The sequence below is a fragment of the Bombus fervidus genome, chromosome 15 (assembly GCF_041682495.2).
Source record: "Bombus fervidus isolate BK054 chromosome 15, iyBomFerv1, whole genome shotgun sequence".
NCBI classification, from domain to species: domain Eukaryota; kingdom Metazoa; phylum Arthropoda; class Insecta; order Hymenoptera; family Apidae; genus Bombus; species Bombus fervidus.
In genome coordinates, this window is record NC_091531.1 from 4,666,291 (window position 1) to 4,689,002 (window position 22,712).

At 38.7% G+C, this 22,712-nt stretch overlaps 1 protein-coding gene and 1 long non-coding RNA gene across 2 annotated transcripts in view; one reads left to right on the forward strand and one right to left on the reverse strand.

Annotated features, from left to right (window-relative positions):
* LOC139995069 (uncharacterized) overlaps positions 1 to 22,428 on the reverse strand; it is a 99,625-nt gene extending 77,197 nt beyond the window's left edge. The window contains exons 1-2 of the long non-coding RNA XR_011801846.1: positions 22,328 to 22,428; positions 22,104 to 22,271 (exon numbers count right to left, since the gene is read on the reverse strand). This is a non-coding gene — a long non-coding RNA (uncharacterized lncRNA). The remainder of the gene's footprint in view (positions 1 to 22,103; positions 22,272 to 22,327) is intronic.
* Positions 10,776 to 12,717, forward strand: LOC139995042 (nuclear RNA export factor 1). The gene has a single exon (XM_072018166.1). The coding sequence runs from the start codon at positions 10,846 to 10,848 to the stop codon at positions 12,418 to 12,420; it is 1,575 nt and encodes a 524-aa protein (XP_071874267.1). The 5' UTR covers positions 10,776 to 10,845; the 3' UTR covers positions 12,421 to 12,717.
* Positions 22,429 to 22,712: the final 284 nt, after the last annotated feature.

Sequence of the window (22,712 nt, forward strand, 5' to 3'; positions counted from 1 at the left end):
TTGCCGCAGCCTCGGTGGAACATCGAAATGAAAAACATCGTAAAGCATTTTACCATCTTTCAATTCCCAACTGTTTCTTTTCTTTCTTTTTGAAGAAATACGAAGAACGTCTCAGTTTTGGCTGAAACTGCAGCACGAGGAAAGGGTAAAGATGAAATAACAGAAAAAGAGGGGGCAGGGAAAAAATGAGGCAAAACTGTATCGAAGATAATGAAGGGGTAGCCGTGTGCCATGGTGATCAGGTGCATTCACCGCAGAAGAGGAATAACACGATGAACGACGACTATTATAGACGTGGCTGCAGGGAAGAAGAAATCTCTCGTGCAAAGAAAAACTCGTACTCGACGCCGATTAAACAAATATTATATTTCTCGACGGAAATAACAAAGGTGGCTGGCTCCTTTGCAAAAAGCTTAGCGGGGGAGTTGAAAAAAAGGAAACGAAGAGAGCTTACGGAAAGAAATTCCTAGCGAAACGATCGAAGGCCTCTCTAATGGTCGCGGATAACTCCTAAAATTACACGATCCACGGGCACGAAAGTCGTGGTTTCTCTTCTATCTTTGTAGGTATACTTGAACGATCGGCTGTGGCGCGCAGCCAATAAATTTTTCACGTAACCTGTACCAATAAAATGAGATAGCGGGAGTAGAGAGAGGGAGGCATCGACGCGATCCTGAAACAACTATACTTATCGAGGATCGTGCCTCGCAGGGTCTGATGGAACCCCGCGTTTTCAGTCCCGCTTCTGTAATTACTATCCTCCTCTCGCGTATATACCATCGTTGCCTCTTTACTCCGGTTCGTGCCAAAAACGACAACCTTGCCCTTCCTTTCCCGCCCTGCCTCCGCCATGTCAATGTCGAATGCAAGTCCATTTCGACCTCTTACATACGTATGATCGACGTTGCTTACGAAAACCGTGTGTTACGTCACGAGGCTTAGTATAGGTCGTATTTCTAACCGTCGCTCGCGGTCCTACAATGTCGCAGACGGATCGTCTTATCTGCCCGACAAAAAATATACGATGTATCGATGAGCGCATAGTCGTCACCAAGCAGCGAGTTCCAGAAACGTCGATTTCGGTCCGTTATTTTATTCTCACAAAGAAGGTGGCGTACGTGATCATAGGCGCGAACCGTGGCGTGATCCGAGCGTAGTGGGGGTCGTCTCCCCGAGAAGACAAAGAATTGATCTAAGGGCAATCAGTCTCATTTGAAGATTCAAACGACATACATCGAGAGGTCTGACAATTGAAATTAAAGTCACGTAGTCTAACGAATTCATTGAGAGATATCGTAAAGTCGGGTCGAATTTCTGTAACGCATTAACTGTATTCAACGCTAAATAATTTGTGACGCTTTTATTATTACATAATTCATTGTTAAATATACAAGCTATATTAACCTGTTAATACAGTGTTAAATTCATTGAACCATCTCTGTTATCTTAACCGAAACAGGGGAACGACTAATTCGCGGCGTCGATTATACGAATCGTAGCGAGAATTTACGCCTCTCGTTGACGCGTTTTCCTCGCGACCGCGTCTCTCCGCGAACGGTCGTAACACCACGCGACATCGTGAAGCCTCGTCTCCGCCGAAGCAACGTGAACCGAAATTTTCGTCGCCCCTTGCTGCTCCTCAAAACGTTCCCAACGAACAACAACTTGCGGAAGGTGGATTCCGCTGACAATGCAAGAAGAAGTTGCCTGGATGGAGACGAGGCTTTGCTTTCGCGTGTGAAAAAAACGACTCGTGTCTCAACAACCGATTACTTTAGATTAATGCGCGAAATAAGAACACGTGACCATTGGAAGTTTCAATCTGTTAAGAGGCCATGCTTGAGTCCAGTTCTTCCTTTTCCGCGTATAATTGCTATATTTAAATTCTCTATATTCTAACGCATAGTTTCTGAAAACCTTCGTAGTATCTACACCTGCAACATTTCCATTCGACGTAGTTGCAATTGATTTGCTTTTCGTTTTCCTTTCAAGAGTATGGACATAGCGTCGTGCATGATCAGGTTAACAGGTTAAATGGACTAACCTAAGCAACAGTTTTCAGAGCTGGAACCAAGAGCTTACAAGGGACATAAATAGTTGCTTCCAACGGTGTGTTTACGTGGTATCATTAAGAACACAATAATTGTTACAATCGATTAGTTTCTATCGATAGCGATTAAAACAGATCAACGAAACGAAATAAACCAAATGAATGTTACATCGCGATAAGATATATTACTATAATGAAATTCGTATCAGATATATCTTCGAATTGTGAATTAAACGCGTCCATTCTACTGTACCAGAGAGGAGATCGCTATGGCTACGTACATTTTGCTATCTTCGTTTCTATTGTGCTTCCGGAGATATCGCGGCAGATCACGTCGTATTGCTGCTTCGTAGTACGTAGGTGCATCGATACAGCAGGGTGTTTTCGACGTCCTTAAAATATAAGATAAGCCAAAGAGGCTAGCAAAGTTGGTAGCCTGTCTGTATCGGACTAATTACACTGTCACGAGGGCGAAACGCGTAGCTAAAAAGGAGGGAAAGGGTGGAGGTATCGCAGCTTCTCGTTCGAACGCGCTTCTTTTTCCGCTGGAATTGTCGCTGCGGTCGGTTCGAGCGGCGATCACGATAAAAGCATCGGACAATAATAAACAATGCGTGAAACGACAAGTACAGCCGGGACATTCCGCGAGATGGTATCGCGGAGCGGCGTGCTAGCCAGCGGAGAGCGCAATCAATCATTCGAACCGGATAAAATATAAAATACGCTGCCACGGAACGACGACGGTGTACGCGACGCCCGGTGGCGATGTGTGCCCGCCGTTTTATTTATTTGCACGGTCATGCAAGTTCCGCGGAATTAACGTATTTTTTGCACGCGACCCGGCCACCAGGATGACGGGTCGATCCGCGACCTGAGCTTTTATTATCGCCGGGCTTAATGGAGGTTTCGCGCGCGACTACCACCCCCTCTCACCCCTTCGCCGTTCCTCGTCCAGGCACCCCACGACATTCTGATCCTTTTAACAGTTTTCTTGAATAATCCTAGAGACACCGTCCATTCCGCCACTATCTGATTACACATCGGCCATAACCATGATTCGCGAAACGGTCGATACGATGCGATGGACACTTTGGAAAATGAGGTGGTCGACGCGATGACCTCTCGAAAGTAATTTCGGACTGTCGCGAACTCGTTGCTGAATCACGCACGCCGAGGACTACGCACGTGATCTTACCAAATATGTGTATACACCGTTGCTGATAAATACGTGGACACGTCGAGCGATTTGCAGTCGGTACTGGACCGCGGATGTTGACGCGTTTATAGGAAACTTGAAAGTACAGAAAGTACAGAAATGTATAAAGTATCCGAAAAGTATAGCGATTGCTACTTGGATACTCGGTAGGTTAAACGATTTTGTATTGTTTATAGGTTTGACGTTTTCAACGATATTCTGGAAAATATTAGGTTATCTTTCTTTTACAGACATGTCCTTTACAACAATGCATCTTTATACAAACATGAAACCTAATGTGTCGAACGTTGTGGTTATTTTGGTAGAACAAAATCGATCATACGTAAAATAATATAAAATGAAAAATCTTGTGCATCCATTATTTTCTTATAAACGAAAGAAACTTTACGGACGACCTAATATGAGTTTGCATGAAAAGTCGAGTGATATCGTAACAATGTGCGAATTTGATCAGATTGAGGAAATCAGTGACGAGTTAGAATTAGACACTCGCTGTCTTTTTATGAAATTAACAGAATGTAAATCTGAATTAAATCGTTTAGGAAACGTTGCAATAATATTTTTTCGTATGGCTATACAGGGTGTACAGGGAATACAGGTATAAACCGATACTATATATGTACATATTTGCTATTTAAATATTACTAGCCGTGTCGCATCAATTTCGTCGTTGTGTCAATTAACGTTGGAAGTGTTTCTATCAGTTTAGAACACCCTTGTTGATATCTATGTATCTTAGAATTCGAAGATCAAAGAATCTGCGGATAAAGAGCTCGTCAGGCAAGAGAAGAAAGGTGACAATTACGCGCGCCAGTCTTATTATTACTTATCGACTTTTCAGAATCATTTTTATCGACTGATAATAACGTTCCGTTATGCGTAACTGCGATGAGACGATGAAAATAACAAAATCATTACAGCATTGGTTGTAGCTTTCCACTGAAGAGTGTCTCGTTGAAAATAAACAAACGTTCGGATATTTTCGAGCGGCAGTTACACATTTGCGCATGAAAACTAAATCAGGAAGGACTCTGTTCGAACAACTAACTACTACGGCAGTTCTCAGGGTGATCTCTACGCGTATACACACGTACGTAGAAATGTATTATCACGTTTAACGCTTACTTTATCTGGCTCGGTCAAATGACCGCGGTCGATATTTAATTTAATTTAATATTGTATATTCATTGTTATTTCTTTTCTTCGTCCAATTTTATGCAAATTCTTATAGTATTTGATTAATCAGTTTTAAGATTAAATTTAAAATTGTATATTCGTCATTTCTTTTGTTCATACGACTTTATGTAAATTCTTATAGTATTTGATTAATTAATTTCTCAGTTTTTGTTATTAACATAAACTAATAAAAATGAACAATTTCAAGATTGAATTTAAAACTGTACATTCGTCATTTCTTTTGTTCATATAATTATATGTAAATTCTTATAATATTTGATTAATCAATTTCTCAATTTTTGTTATTAACATGAACTAATAAAAATTAGCAGTTTCAAAATTGAATTTAAAATTGTACATTCTTTGTCATTTCTTTTGTTCATATAATTTTATGTAAATTCTTATAGTATTTGATTAATCAATTTCTCAGTTTTTGTTAATAACATGAACTAATAAAAATGAGCAGTTTCAAAATTGAATTTAAAATTGTACATTCATCATTTCTTTTGTTTATACAACCATATGTAAATTCTTATAGTATTTAATTAATTAATTTCTCAGTTTTTGTTGATAAAATGAACTAATAAAAATGAGCAGTTTCAAAATTGAATTTAAAATTGTACATTCTTTGTCATTTCTTTTGTTCATACAATTATATGTAAATTCTTATAATATTTGATTAATCAATTTCTCAATTTTTGTTGATAAATTGAACTAATAAAAATGAGTAGTTTCAATATTGAATTTAAAATTGTACATTCATCATTTCTTTTGTTTATACAACCATATGTAAATTCTTATAGTATTTAATTAATTAATTTCTCAGTTTTTGTTGATAAAATGAACTAATAAAAATGAGCAGTTTCAAAATTGAATTTAAAATTGTACATTCTTTGTCATTTCTTTTGTTCATACAATTATATGTAAATTCTTATAGTATTTGATTAATCAATTTCTCAATTTTTGTTGATAAAATGAACTAATAAAAATGAACAATTTCAAGATTGAATTTAAAACTGTATATTCGTCATTTCTTTTGTTCATACAATTATATATAAATTCTTATAGTATTTGATTAATCAATTTCTCAATTCTCCTTGATGTAAGAATTTACATAAAATTGAATGAGCAAAGAAAATAGCAACGAATGTACAATTTTAAATTGAATTTTGAAACCGGTCGTTTGACCGAGTCTGGTAAAGTTAATGTTAAAACACAGGGTGCATATACCTACACAAGTTTCCAAGTTTGACTTAAGGTGTATCATACCCTTAGAATCGAGTGTTTAACCGTGTTATTAAAAAACAACCGACTCGTCAATTCGATCTCGATACGTCTCGTTTATTTTCCCTGACACGCGACGCTATAGAAGAATTCGCGTGCTCTGTCTCTATGATTCCGCGAGGGAAGATTGGCTTGGAAGGAAGGCGTGTGAAGCCACTTCGATCGTTATACACCTCGAACAGCAGAAAACAAGAATTGATAAATTCGCGTATCAACTCTGTCCGTCGTGACTCGCGGAATTCTAACGCGTAACGCGTAACATAGAGAAACGTTCTATGGAGTAAGATCGAAGATGAAGGAAAGAAGGGGAGAGTAGGTTCAAGGGCGGAGGATCTGCCGGTTCGAAATATTCGTGGAGCATAATGACGACTGGCGAGTGCATCGTGATGGATGGTACTCGGTGTATCTTGTATCGCGGCTACCACTTGCTTATTAAACTGTTCGGTATTCCCCGGTGGACGGGCGCAACAAGCCGACGCGCGGGGCCAGCCATGAACAACACGAGTTTCCAAGGGGAAGAAGCGGAGGAAGATCGATGCTCGTCCCGGCTCGGACCGAAACTTTTAATAAATGTCATCTGCTACCGAGGTAGCAGTCTCTTCTGACTCGTTATAAATCGCTACCGTGCGCTGCTCCGGTCTTTAAGGGCCGAAAATTATCTGATTCCCTGGAACCGGCGTCGCCAGTCTACAGCAACGAATCTACTCGTCGGCTTTGTAACGTCAACCTCCTTTGTAACGCGTGATCCGCTTCTACAATACGATCTTGTTCCATTACTACTCGAAAATTCAGAAGGCTCTATGTCGGTATTGTCATTGGGCCATCGGTAACGGTTTCAGGTTTCGTTAATTGATCTTGGAATTTTTAATTCGACTTGGTCCTCTCGCCTCCTTCGCGGAGAACGTAGGATACAAAATGAAGTCAAACACTCTAAATCTTATTAATTTAACCTAGAACAATCGTTATGGTCGTTGGTAAACCAACGATGCTATTTAAGTTCCATTTAAGTTAACGTTCAACCGCGATCGATATTTTCGATCAAACGTGTTTCTGACTGTCGTCGAAGGAAAATAGCGTAGTATTGTTAATTTCTTGGAACCGACGTTCAAATTCCCTCCGCTTTTATTGATAAATTTTATAGTAATTTCTCTGAGTTTTGATGCCTATAGACCCGAAGAATCGCGTCTAATCGCCTGTTTTACCATTGCAAATAATTTCAGTGGAACGTGAACGACGCTGGAGGAAGGGAGGTAAGATAGAAAAAAAAAGATGGCGTGGAGCGAGCTGCGCGAGAATCGACCGATAGTTTTCTGTGGACACCCGGTACGAAACGGATGATTGCGCCTCGCGAACGCAACAGATCGCTACGTTATTATTTTCGCCAGTTATCGAATTAGATGTTGGCTTAACGGCTACGTACAACACGGTCTTCTTCGAGCCGTTTCATAGGCGTACATACGCCGCTCTTCTTTATCGCGTGATAGTAACGAGAGCATCAAACTTTAAAGATCTACTTAATTCAATTCGCCGACGGTTCGCCTCAGTCCTTTTTTTATTCTCTGTACTACCATCTGATAGGAGAGAAAGAGAATTCTTCCTGGATCGATCGAAGCTCCATCTATTCCACCCGTTCCGACTTAACAAAATCCCTCGTTAATTCCCGAAATTGCTCGTAGCTACGTTTTCCTCTTGTTCCCTAAACCAACCAACAAGAATTCATTGATCTCCGGATGAGCAACGATCTCGTGCGGTGATTAGGGTTGCTAACGAAGAACGTCGGAAAATGTAGATCGAGCAGGAATGAATCGGTGATCCTTTCCTATCCAGCAGGCAGAAATTCATCAATCGGACGTGATCTACTGCCGGAAGGAAAGGTAGGGACCTATGATCGCGACTCTTGCTCACGGCGGACTTTTGCATCGGCTCGACGCGGCTCAATTTCCTGCGAGAGTTGTAAATTATGCCGATTCCAGATCGCACCATGGATGACGCCCATGGGCTGCTCTCCTCGTCGAGCGCACTGCGCCTCTTCCACGGCATCGCCTTTTCCTTCTCCTCCTTCGCGCGCGCGCCTCCTTCTCTGTCATTCCGTCGTCCCACAGTCTTTCTGCCTTCCTATCCTTCCCTTTCTCGTTCCCTCTCTCGATTCCCACTCTTTTTCCCTCCCTATGATTCCCTTCGATGGCTGCGAACTACGAAGATAGGGGCATCCCCGAGATTACGGCTCACTCGTTACTACCTACAACGTACTTACGTTACTTTTAGAACTGCTTATTACTGTGATTACCGGCGCATAATGCGACGACCGACCGTTCTACAATTTATTATTGAATTGCTATAATACGGGCTACGATCCCGTGTGTATACACCACGTGGAAAACGTACGGTCTGCGAAATCTCCGCGAGATAACCAGCCTTGTCCCAGCTAAAAAGAAAGGAAAACGTGGCCCGTAGTTGAAACGCGAAAACCCTGCTTCCTACTTCTCTCGTGTTTCCTTCCTACGGCGAGATGCAACCTGGTTAAATAATCGCATAGGAAGAGAGATTCGATTATCGAAAAGCAGACGCACAGGCGTCTCCATTAAGATTTTTCTCCGAGTGGATCGTTTAAATCGCGAATTTAACGCAGCTCCGAGTATCTCGACTATGGCCCGTGGCCATTAGCGCAGCTGTCCGTGTCTGCTATACTGAGAAAAATATTCATCCGGTTGCTGGTACACGTACACGTAAGAATCCCTACGCTTCGTAGAAGAAGTACGCGGATCTTACCAGAGCGTACGAATCAATAAGGAATTTATAATTATTTACGAGCTTGGATGTTCGTGCAAATTCATATTTTCATGAATATTATTTCGAAAATGGAAATTCGGAAGAAGATTGTTTTATTTAGTAAGTGCTGTAAAGGATACTATACTTTGGATGATTTATGTATTTTTCCATGTTATGAGCTACCCGCGCATTTTATTTTCGAATTTCCTATAAATGCATGGAAAAAGCGCACTCTAATCTAGTAACTAAAACAGGCTACAAATTTATATTATCTGTGGAGAGCTTACGAATATTTCATTATTTATTGTATAGTTTTACCATTTAAATACCACCGCATGTATTACTGTCGCAAGTCTTTTTACCATATCAGATTGCCGCATATAAAATGTTTCTTCGAAGTTTCAATTTTGCGCGTCAATATCATTCAATCTTGTTCTATCGTTAATTATCAATTACATTGCGATGGAAGAAATTTTCTATGAATCGGCACGTTCGATGTTAGGAAGATTTATAATAAAAACATGAAACTTCGTTATCGTGACATCGGTATAGTCAGCATATTCGTATGATTTTCTTACGTAAACTTCAATTTGGAAAAAGCGCCACGAAGGTTTATGGAGAAAGTTAAAACTAACATTTAAGGAAAGTTAAAGGCGTTTCCTACTCCATCTAAGTAATTTTTTACTACGCGAATTATTTTCAAGAGATTTGTAAATGCAGAAATTGTTCATCAGCTTTGTTCTACGACTTCTCGAATTCTAAGATTGAACATTCCGATTTCAAAATTTAATCTAAAATTGTACATTCGTCATTATTTCTTTTGTTCACTTAACCTTATGTAAATTTTTACATTAACCAAAATTGAGAAATTGATTAATCAGATAATATAAGAATTTACATATATAATATACATACATAATAATGAATATACAATTTTAAATTTAATTTTCAAACCTGTCATTTGACCGGACCTGGTAAGGTTAGTGTTAACCACCTCGTAACATTATCCGTATCCGTGTTAATTACGAGGAGTGAAATCACTGGAGTCCGATTTATTCGTAATTTTGTAATTGGAGCGGAATTTTATGAAAAGAAGAAGCTAACGCCCGGATACTTTTGAGCGGTAGTGTAACTAGCAGATCGTTGGACGCAGCAGATTTTTCGTTTTCGGTCTACGTGAAATGCGGAAGAGGATGCCCAAGGCGGCTTCGATGCACACTCACCACACGCTGACTCTGCCCCTCGGTCAAATCACCGGTCTCTCGATCTTCTATACCTCTATTTCAACGCTATTCATTGTTGTATTCGTGCGTGATTGGACGAGCTTCGCCGTGAAATAACACATTTAAAAGAGAAGCCGGACCACGCACCATTTCTAGAGCGGGTAATTCTCTCCCGATAACGTTACACGTTGCCCGGTAATGCATACTTGCTCGTCGACCAGCCATTAACATATCTGGTTACCCTTTCCTCGCGTGAAAATGCTTCGTGGTACCTGTTATTGGTTTTTCAACCTTTTTTCAGAATGATTTCATAAGGTACTTTAACGTCGAGATACTGATCTCTATCTGGATCCAATGTCGTGCACATCTTTACGTCCACGATTTCATAATTCGATTCTATATAGAGTCAGGTTTCAGAATATTTGTCAGGCATTTTTGACGTATATTCATCGAGGAATTACCCGAATTTCAATGGACCTTTTGTTCTCGCGATATCATGTTAACTCTATGGAGGACGCAGTTCTAATTGTTCTCGACAATTAAATGAACCGGAAATTTATGAGAAATGACAGGCTTAACGGCAACTTATGAAAGTTTCTTACGTCCACAACGATATACAGAAATATTTATAGAAATATTTTGTAAACTATGGAAAATTTGTAAGGTTGATATGTAGCACGAAAATAACAATTACGATATTTAACTGAAACAGTGGCAGGTATTTTAAACGGCTGAATTTATCGATAACCAGTAAGTGATATTTTCTCAACTTCTTTCTTACTACTCCAGCCAGCAGATGTCGATGTACGTAACATCTACTGTCAATGTACAATAATACAATATAAATCATCAACAATATTTAATAATATTAGTAGTGAACATTTTTGAAACAAAAATAAATTTATCTTTTTTTCCATGAATATCGCTGAAAAAGTAGTGTAATTCGAATTGTTATTATACGTACGATATAATTCTGCATTAAAAAATCTAACCTAACGATATAAAAAATAAAAATTTTTCCTCTTCAGGAACATGTAATTTTCTCTTGGTATCAAATTGGAAAAATTTCCAGACACCATATAGATAAATATTTATCTAGAACACGTGGATGAATATATAATACAAAAATGCAACGAACAAGTTTGCCAATTGTACCAATGCAACTGGATTCTTCCATTGCTATAAAAATAAGCATGGGAGGATCTATGTTCCAAGAAAGGACATTAATGGGTCGTTCAGATGTGTGGCACAAAGTTAAAATTCTGAAAGGAACTCAGTACAGCAGAGAAAGTGTATTAAAAGCCATATTGAGTGCTATCGAACCAGCAGAATTGATCCCTGTCAAGTACCAAGCCAGTGGAGAAGATACCTTTTTTTTGGCACGTAATTGTGCTCATGCTCTGGACAAGCTATGCAAGACTAACTTAATAATCAAAAATCCAGATGGAGATCCACTGATCTTGATCGTAACTTTAGGATTTGCATCCATTCAAGATCTGAAACTCAATATTCAGCCATTGATCTTAACTACTTTGATCAAGATGTACAATTCTAATAGAAAAACTTTAGACTTGTCAGAGTTTCATAAAGACTCTGAAATGTCTAATACCGTATATTGTCCTTTATCTCAACAGAGAACTTTTTGTCATGTTTTAAAATTAACAAAGACTTCAATTGCCAAGGTAGAGCACCTGAATCTTCAGAAAAACGAACTGTTCAACCTGATTCCTATAGAAACTTCTGGTTTGACTTCCATAAAGTATCTGGATTTAAGGTACAATAACTTGATATCTATGGAAGCGCTCACTCCTTTAAAAAATCTGTGTATATTGAAATTATGGTTAGATGGAAATCCTCTTTGTGAAAATTACTCTAGTTCTAAACAGTACATTGACTCTGCTATGAAATACTGTCCCAATTTGTTGCAATTGGATGGAGTTTACATTAGAACATCTGGCCTACCACTCACATATACTAATTACTTTAGAAATGAATCTAGGGAAGGATTAGTCACCAAATTCGTGAACCACTTTTTCGCTCTGTACGATCAGAGGGATAGAACAGTTCTGAGAGGATTATATTATAAAAATGCGTTTTATTCCATGAGCTTGGCGATTCCAGCAGCTGTAGCTCACAAACGGAACCTCGTTCAATTTACAGCGAGTAGAAATTTATTAAAAAATGTGGATTCAATTAAGAAACGGCAACAGCATCTTTATTACGGACAAGATAATATTCTGGTTTGTCTAAAAAGATTACCACGGTCCTATCACGATAGAAATTCTTTTATGTTGGATATAATGTATGATGATGGCAAATGCTTAGTAATCTCAGTTTCCGGACTATTGAGGATCATTGGCACCACATCGCAAATTCTATGGTTCAACAGAACATTCATTATTCAAGCTGGTCCTGATCACGAATACAATATTATAAATGATCAATACCTAATAGATTCTACTATACAAGAAATTCCACCAAATAGTATAGAAGGAAGATTTCACGACGACGTCGTGCCATCGTGCTTTAGTGTAAGCGAGAAAAAAGAGTTACTAGCCAAATTTGTAGATGCGACCAGGTTGAACACCGATTGGTGTCAGACTTATTTAGAAGAAGCTAAGTGGGACATAAGAAAAGCAATTTCAAATTTTATGAAGGACTATAAATCTTCCGCCGTTCCTAACGAAGCATTTCAAAAATAATATTGTTTAATATATAAAAATGAAATTGTAAATATTACGAAGCAAAGTATATAATTTGTAGAATTTTTATTTTTGCAATAAAGAGTATTTCCTTCCAATTCGTCTTATTTTCTGTTATATAAAATAAATTTTAATAATTATTGTTTACTAATGCTCGCAATTATCTACATTCTGTCTCGTTAGTTTGAATCTGCGTTCAGTAGATGGCTCCACAATGTGAATTATGAACGATACAAAATAGAAATGCATTAATAATTTCAAGAGAAATTTTATTTGCAATAAATCATTCTCAATTAAGCACGCTATTTTTATTCTTACAGATATCTCTAAAATTTACATAACTCGAAGCATTTCCATTAATTAAAAAACATCCAGAAAAATAAGTTCTACTAAAACCATCAATTATTTCCAGAGCTATAATGAGAAATGGAACGGCTTCGATAAAACGAGATATCCTTGACAGAAAAGGACTTTTTCTTTCCCAAGTAGTTCTATGTTAGAATAAACCCAACACCATTATATCAATGAGCATGTCGTGATGTTACTCCTCTGGCATTTAGACAGAGGATGCTCACTGTCTTCATCAAAAGGTTATACATTCAAGGATTACGCCGATTGCAGGAGACCCAGTGAATGAGTCAAAGAACTTTTATTCTCTTTCTTTTACCAAATATCCAACTATTAATTGTTTATTCTATGGCTTATATAATAGCCATTTATTGCACGTTCTTTGGACGCTTGCTGATCATTAGAATGTCCTTTACAGTGGCTAGCAGAAGTGTTCGTACATTTGCCACAGAAAACTTTTATGCTAATATCGTGTGTATTTCATAAAACAATTTGTAATTTCATTAACGCTGTAATGAGACTCTACTGCCATGATTACATTGGCAACAATCTAATCCAACCTAAAGATATATACATATAGAAGTTACAAGATATTTACTGTTAACTTATATTTAGTAAAAAATTAATATACAGTACGAATAGTCATCTTAAGCGTCTAATTTAAAAATGATCTCACCGAATACTGAGAGTTATTAGTATAGTGGATGGATTACCTATTTAAATATTTTTCTTATCTCCATAAAATATTATACTTGTATCCTCTTGTAACCTCTGTATACACCTGTATAACCTCTGTATCCAGAATCGTTAAAAATTTTTCCAATATAATTACGATAATCGAGTGTCATTACAACGAGCTAATGAAATTTAAAAATGTTTCGTATAACACACGTAATATGTTCATAAAATGTGTACGAATACTTACACGAGCCACTGTACGTTATAAGTTAATCGGACGTTCGGTTAGAAGATCCAAACGACGGAAAATTCAAATGCTATAGGTTTCAACTTTCAACGATCGATTATGAATCCTTGTGAAAACGTTTCTATGTCAACGTCGGTTAAAATGACAATCTACGGAACAAATCTACGAAGCAAATGCAAGCGTGACTGAACTTTGTGCGTGACTTATACATAGGTTAGAGGCTGCACTACTGTAAGATGTTCCTAGCTTTAAAGGTTACCTTGAAAGGGAGCATGTAACTCATAACCAAGAGAATTTTATAATGTACTTTTTACTCAAGCAGTATTTCAGCTATCTATTCTTATTGTACGTAAAAGAAAATTAATTACATTACAATATTTGAGATATTTGGCGGTATAGCAAGAGTGGAGAAAATAAATACAAGTAACCCTGGCTTTCCTATCAGATTCACCGGGAAAATTGTGCAAAAGCGGAACAGGGACAGCCTAAACGAACGATCAGAGTCGGCGAAATAATCGTCCTCGCGTTTTCCTCCAGATCCTATCTCTCGGAGAGCGCTTTCCATTGCGCAACCAGGCTTCGTTTCCTGGTTCCATGGCAGGAAGATGCCACCAAGGAAAAAAATCCGTCTGACAATAACGCGTGTTACGCGATCGTACGTGTTAGTCGAGCAGCTCGCTTTACCAACAATTACGGGACCTGACGGCGCGCATACCTAGCGGTATAATAAAATGATCGTTGTGTGAAACTGCTGCCAGCCTCCCACGAGAGTTTTGCCTGGTTGAAAAAGAAGTAACGGCTCCATCATTATTCCAGGGTATGCCCCCGGCTAATTACAACTTCCTTCGATCGACTTGTCTGCGCTGCTTACCTGGCTCGTCTTCCTCAAGGTTCTTCGATACGAAAGTCTGGCTAAGAACCGCTGGACTGTGCGTGACACTGATCATCAATTTCGTAACGCTACACGGCACGCAGATCATCGATCAAATTCCGATAAGACGGCGAGGACGCGCGCCTCTTCGTATCTTTCGTTGTCTATCGAGTGTAGACGAATCGTTAATTTGCGAAATAAATTCTTTACATCGCTCGAACGTTTGCATGGAAATTTCATTTTTTCTTTTTCTCTTTTTTTTTTTTTTTTTTTTAGAATTAAACTATCTGCATCGCGCAGAAAATTGCCCCGTAGATCCCTCACGATCGGAACTACTTAATTCAATAGGACTCGGAACCGCGTGCAAAGAGAACTATAGACGAAGAGAATCGAGGACAGCACGCGTGCCATTGTCTACGCATCATTCGACTTCACACTCTTTAGGGACAGGAACATCGCGAAAGTAGCCGATCCATTGAAGGAGGATTTTTCCTCGTAAGAGAGGAAAAAAAATCAGCCTGCGAAAGCGGCTGGAGTACGTGACAATGCCTTTAGGGGCACAACCTGTTTCTTAACATCGATAAGACTTCGGAGAAAGTCGAACCGTATTGGTCCCATGGAAATTCGTGTCTGAACAGGGAAGAGGCTCGACGCTAGGAGGGAAATACGAAACTGAAGGATCCAGCCGAGCGGGCAACGCATCCTTGTGCCAGATCCGAGGCTGCAACGACACATTCGTAGCACGAAACCGATTCTACGATTTCGCGATTGCGACACGGAACATGTCCATGGCTCGTTTCTGTCGAAAACACGCGCTATCGTTTGCTATCGTAAAATTCCATGGCATGGAAAATGAACAAGAAAATCTAAAATACAGAGACGAGAGAGCCGATTTGCCAGACAGAAGCACTTCCAAGAGAACCGTAGGTAATTTCGTGAGATTTTCTGCGAAATGTGTAATTAAAATACAGCAATGTTGCACCATTTCTCCCAGTAATGAATGAACGCTTCCTACGCTTCTCCCAATTAGCCTTCTGATCCGCTCTTTCTAATGAAACTCGCCTCCGATCACGCAACATCCCGCGCTTTCATCAATTTCCCTCCACTGTTTACGCTCTATTCCGTTCTAACATTTCCATACGGTTTTCATCTCGATCAGACTCGGTGAAACGTCTTTAACCAGACGTGCGTGATTATCTCGAACCACGATTTGCATAGACACGAACCCTCGATTGGTGTCGTGCAAAAATCGGATTAAAAAATCTACAACAAACTTCAATTAACGTAATTTTCCTTTTCTTTATCGAACGCTCGTTCTGTATTTTGATTGTATGTTCTGTATGTTACCAAGGTCCTCAATGGTATCGAAGAAGATGTAGAATATAAATTAAAATTCAATATTCTACGATCTTGTATTCTATTCTATTCTACGAGGAACTTGAATCGAATCTAACGTGAGTCGTCGTCTGTTATATAATATATCAATATCGATTGAGGGTTAAGGATATGTTTAGATATCCTTAGGTGCAAATCCGATGTTTCTAGAGCATCGTTAGATCGAGAAATAATTAGAGAGCCTCTCACTCGGCTTCTTGTAACTGTCCATGGAGCCCTAGCGGAAATTTGTCATCAGAGTTGCGCGTTTGTCGTAGATTCTCCTACTTTGTCGCATCATTTTGCCCCGGATAGCCGATAGAAACGCGCGCTTACGCAACGGCTGAAAGGCTAATTTGACTAAAAAATGGCCCATTAAAGAGTTTGTAAACGCTTACTTTTCTCGTCCACTCGAAATTAAGCGTTTGATCTTCCTGGTCTTTTAAATTCTACTTTCGAATCGCTCTTTCAAGGAAAATTTATTTTTATTTCAAAAATTTACGATGGACTTAACATATTTACATGCCTTTACGCTATTTATAACATCCGCTTGGAAATGGCACGTGAACTAAAAATCACGCACATTGTGGAAAAGTATTTCAGAATAATTCATGTTGCACACGTACGTAGAGTTTCGTAATATAGAGACAGGTGTTGTGCGAAAATTTGTTGTTAGCCTATAGCGTTGTACAAAATGAAAATCCGATCCCTAAAGAAGTTAATATGTTACGTGTGGACAATTGCATAATAAGCATCACAGAACCTGTTTAAACCTTTCAAAATCTCATAACAGTAAAAAGAATTAGGCTCGAGAGGATTACAGGAACACGAGGAGTCTCGTCGTATTCAAAGCAGCAAGAACGTTATCTTCGACACTCGATAAACGATGTCAACGATTTAGGTAGACTAAGATCTGAGAAACAAAAGGAATGAGTTTGGCAATTATAGTAACTCACGAAGGAATTCGAACACAGAAACGTGTTCGTATTATGTACATCCTGAGATTGTATTATCGTAACGAGACACGGCTGTTATGGTTATCAGCACAGACACCATGAAAATTTGAAACGAATTTGAAATTATATACAGAAGACATTTATTGGAAGCATTTGGCAAGGATCGCCAAAGTATTTGCACAAATGATCAACTATATTAAAAAACCAGAGATGCCTATGTTTCGCATAATTGTACAAGTTTAACCCATTAAGGAGCAGACGATAAATTATCACGCTATTATAAATATTCCAATTTACATTTTTACATTTTATAAACACGAAGAATCTAAGTGGGGAAATAAGGTAGAAAAAGGATATCCTTCTCATAGCCAGGATACTAAGGAAATAGAATTGAAAAGTGCTTGTAGAGTGGCAAAATTAAAAAAATATTTTATTGAAAAATATATTTATTGAAAAATATTCTACGTACTAATGAGAACATTGTGCAGCATAGAATTTAAGTGCAATTTCTATTTTTAAATAGTTATTACTGGATAATTGTAGATGGTGTCGTTTCTATACAGAAAAGTATGAGCGTCATTTAGTTAATTGTTTATTGGCTTTTGTCTATGCCATCTATCTAAATGAATGGAACATTTTCTCCCGAGAAGCTTGTTTCTTCGCACTTACAGTGTCTTCCACGAGTATACTTCGATCCTATGATATAAATTAACTGAGAAAGATTGCAAATTAAATGTTGCGTTATCGCGACGCTGGCCTTTCATGTATCAAAACCACTATTCCTATTGCATACTAACTTTTCACTAAATGTATGTTCGCAATAAACTTTCACATAACTGACTTATAATTTTTATGTACAATTTCAAAAACTTATAGAGCATAGAGTATACTCAGAAAAAAGAATTCTGTGATAGGAGTTTAAACATATATAATTATAATTTTTATGTACATTTTTGAGTTAGTTTCAAATTTCAAAAACTTCCTTACAGCGTATATAGTATACTCACAAAAAAGAATTCTGTGATAGGAGTTTAAACATTAGGATGTCCCAAAAGTTTCTTATAATTTTTCTGTACATTTTTGAGTTAGCTTCAAATTTCAAAAACTTCCTTACAGCGCATATAGTATACTCACAAAAAAGAATTCTGTGATAGGAGTTTAAACATTATATTGTCCCAAAAGTTTCTTATAATTTTTACGTACATTTTTGAGTCAGTTTCAAATTTCAAAAACTTCCTTATAGCGCATATAGTATACTCACAAAAAAGAATTCTGTGATAGGAGTTTAAACATTAGGATGTCCCAAAAGTTTCTTATAATTTTTATGTACATTTTTGAGTTAGTTTCAAATTTCAAAAAATTCCTTACAGCGCATATAGTATACTCACAAAAAAGAATTCTGTGATTAAACATTAGGTTGTCGCAAAAATTTCCTTTTATAAGGAAGTGATAGATGCACATTTTTTGTACCAACAGAACAAAATGGATCGTGCATAATTCATTAAATTAATATAAAACGAAAAATGTCGCGCATCTAACATTTCCTTATAAAACTTTGCAGCAACAGAACAGAATGGATCGTGCGTAATTCAGTAAATTAATATAAAACGAAAAATGTCGCGCATCTAACATTTCCTTATAAAACTTTGCAGCAACAGAACAGAATGGATCGTGCGTAATTCAATAAAACAATATAAAACGAAAAATATCGCGCATCTAACATCTCCTTATAAAACTTTGCAGCAACAGAACAGAATGGATCGTGCGTAATTCATTAAATTAATATAAAACGAAAAATGTCGCGCATTTAACATCTCCTTATAAAACTTTGCAGCAATAGAATAGAATGGATCGTGCGTAATTCAATAAAATAATATGAAACGAAACATGTCGCGCATCTATCATCTGCTTGCAAAACGAAAGTAAAACTTTTGGGACAGTGTAATATTTCCACGAGGCGCTGAAGAGGTCCAGGCAAACAGGAAGTTGGCGAGGTGATCATTTTTTCCATCCCAAAGTCAAGACTTCCCCACGAAGTTCACCAGCCAAGATCTTGCCTCGGAGGCGGAGGAATCCAGCCGCTCGTCTGGAAAGTCTCTCAGGACCGGCCGCTTGTATAACTTCCACGTTCCAGGCCGCGGAGGCTCCGCGTTTATGCAACTTTGCTCGGGGATTCGCGCACGCACGACACACCACCTTGTCCCCGTGTGTGCCCCGGTGAAAGTTACGCCGACCGACGGCGCACATCGCGACGACCCGTTGCCATTATCATATCGGAAGCTGGCCAGACTAAACGCCGTGCCCGTGGATCCTCCAAACGTACCGAACGAATCTCGTGGCGATTTCCAAGTGGAATCAGGTTCCATTAGTGGGAAATATCGATTGTTCTCTTCCTCGGAGAAAACAATATTGGGAAAGAAGACGACCGTTGTGCCAGCCGGCGTTCCCGATAAAAAGTGGAACACTTCCCATCGTTCGCTATTTGAAAATTGCTCGAAGCTCGCCAATAAGGTCGTCGTGTCATGGGAAAGATTTCTCTCGGAATATGATACACATGAAAATGTATCCCAATAAGCGTAACTCGAAATTTCTTCTTATTATTATTTGCTACTTATAGCCGAGTCGGCCGCCCATTTATTACTGTTATTAACGACTATCATTTCTCATCTACTCGCATACGCAAGCTTCGCATAATCTCAGGCACATGGACCTTTATTTTTCGTCAGCAAGAGACGCTATTAGCGTCTAGTTAGACATTTCTTTAACCATTCGTACGTGAACTTTGCTGTTTCTCGATGTCTGTGATATTAGAGCCGCATTAGACGGTAGCTGGGACCTCATTCTCTATGGGACCACATTTTGAAACTCAACTTTGAAGGTGCCTCGTAACGGCGTCGCGACCTGTTTCTGTCAAAGTCGTGTAAATATAGCCGCGCGTACTGTGTTACGCGATGGTTGATTCAAACGAGACATTTGAACGGTAGAGACCTCGCGTGATTTACGGATAGTAGAGTCACGAAAATTTGTTTCAGACGACAAAGCATCGAGCCAAAGCGTGGATTACGTAAGAGAACGGCGACGAGTGGATAATCCTCTTTTTCACACGGAGTTGCACACTCTGTCACAATAACCAGCCACTCCGTAATTAAGACCTCGGGAGCGGCGTTAATTGCGCACAGTACGAGCTTTTCGTCCTGTAAATCGCGTCCTCGCTGTATCAATGAACCCCATTTCGAAACGCCGTATCTTTTACACGGCTCTTCCTGCTAGTAAAGGGACCTTGTGTGTAGAGACTAATCGGTCGTCGGGCCTTAAATTAACCAGATCCTTAATTAACCGACTTGTTTTCCGCTAGAATCGTTCGCGGATATCTGTAGACAGGCGCTAAGGTCGGCCTTAGCCGACTAATCGACCGAATCGTCGGTCTGCTTCCTCGCAGGCAACTACATTTTCAACCAATAGCAGCGCCGACTCTTATCAATTAAAAATTCTGTACAAGTATAGCGAATCGTGTACGTAAATGGTGCAACGGTTGGCTCGGGACAGGATCCAAGAGGAGGGTTAACGAGCCGCTCATAGCTCAGGGGCCACGCGGATTTTCAGGATGATCGCCAGAGACAGACGAGTCGAGATCGCCTCGAAGAGGATGCCTCCTCGAGCACTCGCCTTTTGCTTTCACTTTCTCACGTGGCGAAGACTAGAAGAGGAATCCCCTTCCCCGCGCCGTGTCGAGTCAACCGCGAGAGGATCCTCGTGCACGAGTTCGTCGTTCCATCTTCGCCGCTCGCGTATGCAATCGTTGCGCGACTGTGTAATTAGCTACACCTTTCTGACTCTGTGTATACACTAGCGCTCGTATCCGGACACTTTGGTATGTGAATTGTAGAAATGAAATTATACGAACGAAACAGTCGGAAGCGACAAGTACTATCTTTTTATGAAATCAACAGGATACACGTGGAATTCATGTTACATACTAAAAAAAACCTGGCAATTCATTGTAGTATTTATTATACTAGTATTTATTCGTTATACCAATAGAGGCGTTTGCCGTTTAAATGTCACTGATTGTACGAACGTTGGCAGTTTTTCTATCTGTTTAAGGCACCGTTCTTAATCTGCCTCGTAATTAAAAGATCGCAGAATTTACAGAAATGACGAATACCTTGTCGAGTAACAAAATAGTTGTACGAGGTATTGACCATTTTACAAGCGCCGTTTTATTATTAGTTTGTTCCTTTCGTTCTATAAGGAAATAATAGACGAACAAGGACTTTTTGTTTTATATTATTTTATTGAATTATGTATGATCCACCTTGTGCATCCAATGTATTTCCAATAGAACAAAATGGATCGTACGTAATTCGATAAAATAATATGAAACAAAGAACGTTGCGCATCCGCTATCTCCTTATAAAACGGAAGAAACTTTTGAGACGATCTAATATTATGTACTGACTTTCGAAATTCTATTTAATCCGTTATAGTGTACTTGTTATGTATTATATTATCTACTTACTATGCGCTTATTATATAATTATAAACTGTATATATATATACTTATTATATTATATAGTTATGATGATCATGGTGTCTATGAAGAAACAACGTATCATAATATAAAATACTAAATAAGGTAAATATTGCTCGAGTTTTCCAACAAATATCGTCGCAGATAAAAATAAATCGACAGATAATGGAAGTTGTATCGATGGAGTTTAATCGAAATGGTACCATTGTTACAGTTATATACCTAAGTTTTATTTATTATACATGGCGCGGCCGAATGTGATTACTTATGATTTTATTTTTTATTTATTATTCTTAGTCCGTGCCTTTCGGCTTCGGACGAGTTTTCGGTTTTACATGTTTTTGCCTAATCACGCTTTTACGTTTTCTCTACGCTCTTTTCTTATGTGTCTATCTCCCCTCTTATCTACTCTATTATATTGCACTCCGCTGTGTAATTTATTTCTAAGACTATTGCTGTGCTTCCTTATTGTCGTCCCTCCCCGTCTTGCACTGCCCTTCTCTTCTCCATTATCGCTTTCCCTTATTCCTTCTTCTGTCTCGTTTAATATCTTCTCTGCTTCCTTCGTCTCTCCAGGTATTTCGCATTCTTCTATTAGGTCTTCTTTCCTTTTACATCGTCTGCATCTTCTTCCTCCCTCTTCTTTCTAGTATTCCTTTGCTTTGGTCTCGTTTCCACGTCTGAATTTTGCTAGTATTTCTCTGTCCTTCCACTTTATCTTCCCTTCTACGTACTTTGGTAACTCTTCTTTGGCAATCTCTTTGTAATGCTTGTTATACTTTGACTCCCTTATCCTTTTCCCCCTCTCTTTTGCTTCTCTCTTTCTCCTTTCTTCTATAATTTGGTCTACTGTCGTCCTTACTTGTTCTTCTCTTGCTTCCCTTTGTGTCTCCATTTCTCACTTCTTCTAGTTCCTTCTTTCTCTTTTCCCTCCTTGGCCATTTCCCCAGTTTCTCTCTCTTTCCTCTATGCACTCCTTTACTAATTCTTTCTTCGACTCTATGGCCTTCCCCTCATACCTTGCTGCTCTCCTCAGTGCTTTTTCTTCTATTTCCGTCAGTTTGCATTCCTCTGCCAATATGTAGTTCGGTGTTGTCATGCCTAAGCTTAGGATCCATTTTACATATCTTCTTTGTATTTTATCCTTTCTTCTATGTTCCAGTCCTATATTTCTGCTCTGCGATTCCTTATGAAATGAACAAATTTTATTTCATACTTTATTCCTATTTTATCATAAGCAATCACCTCGTATCCGCCTGTGCGTGTTATAATACACAGATTATTTTT

Coding starts and splice junctions, on each gene's coding strand:
- LOC139995042 (XM_072018166.1), top strand. CDS start 10,846: ATGCAACGAACAAGTTTGCCAATTGTACCAATGCAACTGGATTCTTCC.